Raw genomic sequence first — 10,240 nt, 5'->3', positions numbered from 1 at the left:
AACGGAGAAACATATGAAGATCATATTCAATTAAAAGAAACGAAATACAAGTCAAATACATATCATATTCAGATACTTCAATTCATAGACATATCAAATTCTTATCAATCTCTAGCGATGACAAATACAATCTATATAAAAACAGAGATTCAACTTGATATCAAATTCGAATGAAAATAAACAATCTATAGGCAAAAAATCGTCTTCAATCATGACTAATAACGAAGAAAGAGACTGATTATGTATTCAAACCTTTAGATTGTTTGTTTCCATTCGAATTTGATATCAAGTTGAATCTCTATTTTGTATGTATATTGTATTTTTTATCGCTAGAGATTGATATGAATTTGATATGTCTATGAATTGAAGTCTCTGAATATGATATGTATTTGACTTGTATTTCGTTTCTTTTAATTGAATATGAACTTCATATGTTTCTATGTTTCTCTGAATTGATTATGATCTTCATATGTCATTGATTGTATGATCTTGATATGATATTCAAGTATTTGTGAATTAAATTTTATCTTCATATGTTTTGGTATTCAGATTCTCTGAATTGAATTTTGATCTTTATATGTCTCTATGTTTTGCTCGAGGTTAATTGGAGCACTTGCAACAGTGGTGTCTGCTTCATTCAATTATCTGAGTTTATTTAATCTTTCGACAACCTAACTATGCAAGGTAATTCAATGCTTATGCTCTCTATTATCCATGCTTAGCTATAACGATTATGACTGGTTTAGATTAGGTTAAAGTCTTTTTTGTCTACATCATACTTATGATCTATGTTATCAATGCTTGATACGTTTAGCATAGATAAAGTTATTAGTATGTCATTGATTGCTCTTAGTGATCAATACATTTGTGATCAATGCTTTAACTTAAAACTTAACCATCACTTCAACTTAACACTAAAGCTTTATTAAACACTGAAGCTCTTTCCTTCATTGTCTTTTTAAAGCATAGAACCATAAACTTCTTTAATTTTTTTTCCTTTTAACACACACCAGAAAAAAGTTGATATGGATTCCTTCAAGCATTTTAAACCTCTTTAACAATCAACAAAATAACCACATGCTTCCACCAAATCAGTATGATGGATTTTCCTTTAGTACACCTTGGATTGATCATGGCCAAGTTGAAGAACCAATTATAGACCGTAAATCAAGACGCAAATGGTCACCAACAAAAGATGTAATCCTCAACAGTGTTGGCTCAACACCTCCAAGAATCTTGTTGTATCGAATAGGCAAAAAGCCACAGCATTCTGGCAACGCATAGCAGACTACTTTGCCGCAAGTCTCAAGCTACAAGATCTGCAAAAGAGAGTCCCATTATTTTATAAACAGAGGTGGGCAAAGATAAATGAGAGTGTATGCAAGTTTGTAAGAAGCTATTTAGTTGCATCCAAAGAGAAAACTAGTGGCCAGAATGAGAAAAATGTGGTCAACTTGGCTAACTAGATCTTCTACAATGATCACAATACCAAGTTTACCCTTGAGCATGCTTGGAGGGAGCTTCGCCATGATTTGAAGTGGTGGGAATCGTTTTCTATTGAAGACAATGGACCACTAAAGAGAACAAAGTGTGATGAACACTCTACAGAGTCCTCATCCTCTGTGTAAAATGATCAACCTCGTCCCCCTGGTGTTAAGGCATCAAAAGCCAAAGCCAAAGCCAAAACAACCCACTGTAGAAGGAGAAGAAGATGAGACTCTGAAGGAGTTACAGTGTATTTGGGAGATTTATGAGAAATATTTAGCTTTTAAAGAGAAGCTAATTGATGTTAAAGAGAAGCTAAGTATTGCTAAATTGCTTCATAGTTTACTTGCAAAAACAGAGTCTCTATCTGACATAAAAATGACTCTTAAGAACAAGCTAATAACTGATATGTAGTCTTAATTTTAAATATTTTTTTTAGTTTCTTTCTTAAGTGTTTGTTATGAATGTTGTCTTAATATTGTCTTACTTTATGTTTTTGAATGTTAACTAATATGTATTTATGTTTTGCGTATTAATGAACTGAGTTTGTGTTTCATGCTTTTATTAGTTGTGTTTGGTCTAATTACTTTGATTATTAACAATTTTGCAGATGCATGAGACACAACTTGTGCCGACATCACTTGAACAAAAGACACAAGTGACACCACTTTTTGTGTTTTTGTGCCGACACCACTCGTTTCTATAACACCACTTGTATTTGGTTTGAATGATTGTACAACACAAGATAATATTCCCACTTGTAATTTGGTTTGAATGCTTATTTGTCTTTTTCAATTTATGTTATTTCGTTTCACTTTATATACAAACCGAACACTTCTCTCTACATGAATAAACACTTTTATTTTTCTCTAAAATAATCCTCTTCTTCTCCAAAACATTCTATATTTTCTACAAAACAATCTTCTTCTTCTCCAAAATAATATACCATTTCTCCAGACCGTTCTTCCTTTTCACTAAACAATCTACCTTCTCTCCAAATTATTCTTCTTTATCACCATATATTACTACATTTCATAACAAATTCTCTTTTTCAAAAAATAGCATCTTCTTCACATTATAATCTCAAAAAAATGATAGAAGATAAGTTTGATCAATTTATCGACCAAGCATTAGAAAATTATGGTGATTGTCAACAAGTCAAGTCAAAGAAAAAACGAGCATATTATTTCAAAGAAGATGCAACATTCCCTCCTCATATATGGAACAATTATTTCAAAGAAGATGCAACATTCTCTCCTCATATATTTCGATGCCGTTTTAGAATGAACAAGCACTTGTTCATGCGTATTATTGATCGACTCTCCGATGAATTTTAATTCTTTGAAGAAAGAAGAGATGCTACCAGAAGGTTCAGTTTCTTGGCACTAACGAAGTCCACAACAGCAATTCGTATGCTGGCATAAGGTTATGTCGCTGTGCGGTTGACGAAAACCTCCGAATTGGTGAAAGAACTTCGATGTCATATTTGGAACATTTTGTTGAAGGAATCATATATTTTTTCGGAGATGAGTACTTAAGAAGACCCACACAAGCAGATCTTAAACGGCTACTCGATATTGGAGAGCTACGTGGATTTTCTGGGATGATAGGAAGCATCGATTGTATTCATTGGGAGTGGAAGAATTGCCCCACCTCTTGAAAAGGGCAATATATACGTGGATCAGGAAATCCAACAATCGTTTTAGAGGCTGTTGCTTCCTAAAATCTTTGGATATGGCAGAAGTTTTTTGGACCTCCAAGTACCTTAAACGATTTTAATATTCTTGATCGTTCACCAGTTTTTGATGATATATTACCAGGTAAAGCTCTGGAAGTGAAATACTTAGTCAACAGGAACCAATACCATTTAGCTTACTATCTCACAGATGGAATTTATCCCAAATGGGGTACATTTATCCAATCTATTTCAATTTCATAAGGTCGAAAAGCATCTTTATTTGCTAGAAATCAAGAAGCTTGCTGTAAAGATGTTGAACGTGCTTTTGGAGTTTTGCAAGCTCGAAGCTCTTATTGGGATAAAGTAAAAATAGGAAAGATTATGCGAGCATGTATAATACTTCACAATATGATAGTAGAGGACAAACAAGATGGATACACTCAGTTTGATGTATCCGAATTCGCACACCCGGAATCAACAAGATCTTCACAAGTGGATTTCCCTATTCTATAGATATACCTTCAAATCTCGGTAATATGGTGGCCAATCGAACCCGAGTTCGTGATCGAGCTATGTATCAACAATTGAAAGCTAGTTTTGTTGATCATATATGACTTAAATTTGGCACGAATCAAGCTAACGACTAATCTTTATTCCGGTTTTTTATTTGTATATTTTTATATGCTTTTATGTCATGTATGTTTAAAATTTTAGGAAATTATAATAATTATTAAGTTTTATCAAATCAAAATATTTATAATTTTTCATTTAAAAATAATATTTTTTTGTTAAGACACCGACTTAAGACTCTACCATTAGACAAAAAAAATTTAAGAACTCAACACAAACTCTTAATTTTGAAATTGTCAGAATTTATAATTATTAAAGTTTTATGAGCTTTTTTAAGTACTTTCCATTGGATTCAACAAAGAATTTTGAATGGTAATTTTCTTAAAACAAGTGGATCTATGATTAAATTGTCATTGTAATTTTGTTTTTAAAATTAAATTCGAATATATTCACGCTTTGTTATCGGAAACCAGTGAAAAAGTGGATGGTTAGATCGCCTGCTTGAAGAAATTGAACTTTGAATATCATTTTTGTTATTGTTGTCGTTTTCAAATGTTGAACTTTTTTTTGGAATTTTAGTTATACAATGCTTAAGTTGTTATGATTATTGTTTGTCTTGTTTTGTTGTTGATGGAAAAATTTCTCAGTTTTTTTTTTATAAGTAATTGGATATAGTCAGAAAGTATTAATTTCTCTATATGTCCAAAAAAAAAACACAAACAGCATAGAGCTCAATAAAATTTAAATTACAAGAAAATAAAAGAAAACATATATAAACACTTAAGAAAAAAAACTACAAATATATACATATATATCTTATGCAAAACCGAACACAGAAAAAAATAATATCTATATATATATATAGATAGATAGATAGATAGATAGATACATTTGCTACTATGATTAAGAAAACATTGACATATGGTGTACGGAGGTACGACTCTACTATAAACCATGTAGAAAACGGTATATAGTAGTCCGTCGAACCACTTTAAATTAACGTAGCATTTATAACATCTGTAGCGTTGAAACGCTTTGAAATTTTTTCCCAAGATGTCAAACAAGGCTAAGCTCCTCATAAGGTAAGTTCTCGGGAAAGATTTTTGCAAAAAGAAAACATTACATAAGATTTAGTGGATACCTTGATAGGTCTTTGGGGAGTTTCTTTAAATAGATATTAATACTCCGAGTATAGACCAAACACCGACCTAAACTCCTCAATGCTAATGTCGCATTGGTTTGCGTCGGAGAGTTCCTGGGTCGACTTGGTTAGAAGAAAAATCATTAGAAATCCTCTTACATTCATTGACATCCCGTGTCAGGGTTAATGCGGCCGTAGAAGATTAGATATATCATCACTCGTCTTTAAGGCTTATAGCGTCAATATACGTATCTAACTTACTCATAATAAAAGTCCTAATATAACTGATTAAAATCTATATTCCTTGAGAAACTTAATTGTTAATGAGATTGCAGTAACTATTAAATTCGGTTGAAATATAATATTTTGATACTTAATTTGTAGCATTATCTTGTTTTGCAATCTTTTCACATCTTCAACGATTACCGATAGACTTAAACATCGCATCTGTCTACATTTTTGACATCGAACATCTAATAAAAAGAAAGAAAAATTTATATTCAATGTATCAAGTTGAAATCTATCACCTTTTTAAATATAATCAACTATAATTTCTCCGCCATAAATCAAAGCCATTTAAATTAGAAAAACAAAACTTACAAACTTTTTAAGTTGATGCTGGATATACATCCTCGCCCCTCCACATAAAAATTTAGGTTTGATTATGGCAAAGGAATATGTATTTATTTGTGTGTAAACTTATATCTTTGTTTGACTACTAATATCTTAAGCTTTTTGTTAGGGTGTGAGGATTAAAACTATTGTGCACAAGAAAATTTCTAGTTTTTATGGCAATTTTATTGATGAAGGCTAATGGTTATCGATTATGAACTTCGGTGTTGGCTTGAAGTCGGAAGCGGTTAGAGCGACTATGAACTTTGGTGTTGGCTTGAAGTCGGAAGCGGTTAGAGCGACCTCTCATCCTTACAAGATCTACTGTTTACACTACACTGTTGTGAAATTTTTTTTTCCCGTTCTAAAAAAAACTACATAATCATTTCTCATCATTTTCTTCAATCATCGATGATGCTTCCATTGATACGACTGTATTAGTTGGTAAATTTAACGATCTATACTTAAATCGGATTAGATCTATGATATATGCATACTGATTTAGGGTTTATGTTAAATATTTTTTTTCTTAATTTTTATTGACATTGTGGGAGGCGTTATTGAAGTTGGCTATCTAGAGAACATTATTTATGATTTCCAGGATGCTAGTGGTTTCATAATTTTGTTCAAGATCAAGGACAAAGAGTTAGTATTTTTAAATACATAAAAGTATATTTAAATAATGTTTGAGATTGACTTGCTAAATTTGTCTTTGGAACGAAGTGAACATGTTTTGGATTGTATGGTGCTGAAAACAAAGCTGTAGATTTTGGGGGAAAATGCTCATTTTATTCCCCATTTATTTGCAATTAACACATTAATTCCTGAAATTTCATAAGAACAAAATAAATCATTAACTTTCTGTTGACTTAACGTTTTTGGATCAAATTATTGTCAACGTTTAGTAACTAACAGATGCGTTAAATCCCCTCGACTAAACGTAATAAATCCAAAGAAAGTCTCCAAAAATTCCCAATTTTCCCCCGAATAAGAACCCTAGAACCTGAGATTAAAATCGATAGAGAGACACAAAGATTGAAATCGATCGAGAGACACAGAGATTGAAATCAAATTCATTGATTTCAAGGCGAATACCATGAATAGACGAAGGAGAAAGCTTCCAATTCGAAGGGATGGTAAATCCCAAATTGAACCTGAGAGAGTTGAAGCCGCTGATCAAGATGAATCCGAAATAGTTGGAGGCGATGGAGTTGCAAGCAACGGGGTTGCAGAGCGTGGAGTTGCAGAAGATGGAGGTATAGGTGATGGAGTTGCAGAGGAGATAGTAAACGAGGAGGAAGTAGGCTATGATTCTCATGATTCTAGTGTTTACGAAGATGATTGTCCGGCTATCGTCGAAGATAGCAATGGGTACAGAGAGGTAGAACAATGTTTAGCTGAAAATTCAGAGGAAGAAGAAGATGAACTCATTGATGTTGAAATCTGCAACAACTTAGAAGACCATGTGTGTGAAGATGATGTAGGTAATAAATCTGTGAAAGTGGAGATGATGTTTGGGACGACGAGAAGATTTCGGATCCATTATCAGATGATGATGATAAATATGAACTTGAGAGGCTATTCACTCATGGAGAACGTTCTAAAGGTCTGCTAGCATTGAATAAAACATTCAACAATGTGGATAAATTCAAGTATGCACTCCTCAGTTTTTCTTTGAAAACTAAATACGATGGGGATAACAGAATATTTCCAATTGCTTAGGCAGTGGTAGAGTTGGAAGATATAGATAATTGGATGTGGTCTGTGCAACTGCTGAAAAAAGACATGAGTTTTGAAGATGGAGCTGACATTACAATGTAATCAGATAAACACCACGTAAGATTTCTAGTTTTTGTAAGTTATATGTAAAATTTTCTGATTTTTTTTTGTGTAGGATATTAAAATTATTTACTTGTGGTGACAGTGTTTACTAAATGCAGTTCATGATGAGCTTCCTCAAGCTGAACACAAAATGTGTGCAAGACACATTTTGAAAAACTAGAAGAAGACAAACAAGGATATTGAAACTTGAGTGTATGTTTTGGAAAATAGCAAGGAGTTACACATCAGTAGCCTTTGCAACAAACTTAGAAGCACTGAAGAAGTATAATCAAGGTGCGTATGACTCACTACAACGCACTGCACCAACAACTTGTTCTCGGGCTTTCTTTAAATTTGGCTCTTGTTGCAATGATAACCTTAACAACCAATTAGAATCCTTCAATAGAAATGTTGGAGAGTAAAGAAGGTTTCCAATACTTGATTTCTTAACAGAGGTTAGGAGAAAGTTCATTGACAGGAATGCAAAGATGACACTTTTAACTATTTGGTGGAAGAAGAGGTTTACAGCAAGAGCAGATAGAGAGATTGAATTAAATAGGCAGAAAGCCAAGGAAACTTGCATGAGATAGAGTGTGGAGTGATGTTTACTATGTTGATATGGAAAAGAAAACATGTGGTTGTGGCTATTGGCAGTTGAATGACATACCTTGTATGCATATTATGTGTGTCATAAATACCAGAAAGTTGGATCTGAATGAGTATGTCTCTGAATGAGTATGTCTTTGATTAATACTTGACTTCAAGGTGGTGTTTATTGTATCAGAAAGGAATTAAACCAGTCCAAGGCATGAATATGTAGAAAAGGTTAGGTCGCTTACCTGTGCTACCACCACTAGCTAGATTTAATCAAAGGAAGAACACATGGTCGTTCTAGGAGAAAGGCTCCTCATGAGTCTACATCTAATATGTACAAGTTAACTCACCATAATAAGACTAGGTGTTCTAATCCGACTGCAACTCTTGAAGCAAAATGACCAAGAGGTCGTCAAAGAAAAGTACATGTTAGTTCTTTTGTTAAATTTTTTGGTATTCTTCACTCCTTGGTGTCATAATGGTTTGATTGATTCTTAGTTTGTAGTGAGAATCTTATGTTGGAGCATCTCAAGGTGGATATTCTCATGCTAGGTCATCACAAGGAGACTATTCTCAAGCAAGAGCTTCTCAAGATGGATCATCACAAGGAAGATTCGGCTTCTCTCTTTAGTCCATGGAGATTCTGTTTTAGGCTTGGTTTATGTAGTTTATGTTTTTTTAAAGACCATGAAGGCATGATGTTTTTGGTTTTAGTTTAAGACCATGAAGGTTTAGTTTAAGACCATGAAGTTCCTGTTTTATTTAGTACAATGCAATTTCACTTGAATTGTCTTCAAACCCTAGAATGGGAACCATAATTCTTACAAAGTCAAAACCAAAAGATGAAGCTGAAAGTCTTACAAAGTGGGGAAAAAGGGTCTATTAAAAATTGTCTTTAAACCGATAACTCATAGCTACCAAATGGACTGATACATTATTGACCAAATACAAGTTTGTTTCCTCCCTTGTGAACCATACTGTAGTAAATGATCAAAATAACACAAACGAGATTCACCATGTTCTTAATTCTGGCTTTGCGTACTTCAGTTTTGCATTATCTGATCTCTTCTTTCAGATTTAGGATCATATCTTTTACCCCATCTACTTCGACCTTCTCATTCTCAATCTCAGATTCTCTTTGTAACATGTCTACAACCTCTTACCACAACGAAAGTAAGGACGACTGGGATTGAGTTTGGATTGTGATGTAAAAACAGAGACATTACTTCCGCACACACAATTCTTTGGAAATCCTATTTCACACCGATAGTAACACAAAAAGTCAACAAAAAGTTAATGATTTATTTTATGCTCATGAAAGTTCAGGAATTAATGTGTTAATTGTAAATAGATAAAGAATAAAATGAGTATTTTCCCGTAGATTTTGACATAATTATCACATTTTTGGTGGTGGTGTTCTGGTGGCGGTTCAGGTGGTGGAAAGTTGACCGTTACTTTGATGATCCGAAGAATGTCTGGATATGCACAAATGGTCTCATTTCAAAACTATATCCGAAACCAAAAATATAGTTAATTAAAGTTGACGTAATTCATGAGATGTAAGATATAAGTTCTTTTAAATGTCAAAAGAGTTCTTCTGTAAGCATGTGAACAACGATTTTGTTTGTTTGCTGATATGGGTCAAATTAACTCCTAAAGCCTACTCTCTCAAATAAGAGATCTATTGCAGTACTTGAGGGTCGAATTCCACAAAGTTCTTTTGTTCACACAATAAGTTATAAGTTTCGAAATTAGGCTAAATGAAATTATTAAAATTAAAATAAAATAATAGCAAGCAATGATTTCAGGTGAAAGTTCAATAGATTAAAGACTCAGGTTTAGGGAAATTCTCAGGAAATAAATTATTAGTAAATATAGCAAGTTAATTAAGATTATTTAATGAACCGTTCTTGAACTCAAATCACTAATGAATAGCTAACCACCTCTCGATGCGATAACTAACAAGCCTTATCAGTAATTCCACCTCTCGATGCGAATTCCTAGATCTAGACTAGCATTAAATTCAGGTTTGATAAGTTCACCTTAGTAGATAGGCCGATTCTTATTACACACCTATAAACCAGGCTCATCTAAAGTAATTCAGGTAACAGGTGCCCTCTCGGATCAAATACCTATTATCCTATGATCAAGTTCTAGTTAGCTACTCTAGAACTAGCATTAAGAACAACCTAGATGAAGAACTCTATGGATTAATCCTAACAGATAATTGATTTACTAGTTCATCTAAATCCCTAATGAGAATCCCTAAACCTAACAGGAAGATTACTCAGACATGATTAATGAAACAGAAAACATGTTGAATAAATTGCAAAATAAGA

General features: G+C 33.1%; 1 protein-coding gene and 1 long non-coding RNA gene across 7 annotated transcripts; one reads left to right on the top strand and one right to left on the bottom strand.

Annotated features, from left to right (window-relative positions):
* Positions 1-902: 902 nt before the first annotated feature.
* On the bottom strand, positions 903-1,872 carry LOC110227513. The gene is made up of 2 exons (XR_002331207.1): positions 1,499-1,872; positions 903-1,319 (listed from the first exon to the last, which is right to left on the bottom strand). It is a non-coding gene; the product is annotated as an uncharacterized LOC110227513 (long non-coding RNA).
* A 4,571-nt stretch (positions 1,873-6,443) lies between these two features.
* Positions 6,444-8,719, top strand: LOC110227492. Of its 6 annotated transcripts, none has more exons than XR_002331184.1 (4): positions 6,444-7,092; positions 7,209-7,322; positions 7,411-7,601; positions 8,400-8,719. XR_002331184.1 is itself a non-coding variant. In XM_021021857.1 (3 exons), the coding sequence occupies exons 1-2, from the start codon at positions 6,583-6,585 to the stop codon at positions 7,305-7,307; spliced, it is 609 nt and encodes a 202-aa protein (XP_020877516.1). In that variant the 5' UTR covers positions 6,444-6,582; the 3' UTR covers positions 7,308-7,322; positions 7,427-8,693. The 6 variants fall into 6 exon arrangements, 2 of the variants coding, with proteins under 2 accessions (XP_020877516.1, XP_020877515.1); XR_002331183.1 differs by having other exon boundaries at positions 7,761-8,693; XR_002331182.1 differs by having other exon boundaries at positions 7,411-8,323; positions 8,400-8,693.
* The last annotated feature ends 1,521 nt before the right edge of the window (positions 8,720-10,240 follow it).

This window comes from Arabidopsis lyrata (genome assembly GCF_000004255.2).
Source record: "Arabidopsis lyrata subsp. lyrata unplaced genomic scaffold ARALYscaffold_6, whole genome shotgun sequence".
Classification (NCBI taxonomy): domain Eukaryota; kingdom Viridiplantae; phylum Streptophyta; class Magnoliopsida; order Brassicales; family Brassicaceae; genus Arabidopsis; species Arabidopsis lyrata.
This window is presented reverse-complemented; position numbering and strand designations above follow the sequence as displayed.

Excerpts from the sequence above, each read along its gene's own strand:
- LOC110227492 (XM_021021857.1), top strand. The coding sequence starts at position 6,583 with ATGAATAGACGAAGGAGAAAGCTTCCAATTCGAAGGGATGGTAAATCC. Across the intron at positions 7,093-7,208 it reads TCATGGAGAACGTTCTAAAG|GCAGTGGTAGAGTTGGAAGA; the intron begins GTCTGCTAGCAT and ends CCAATTGCTTAG.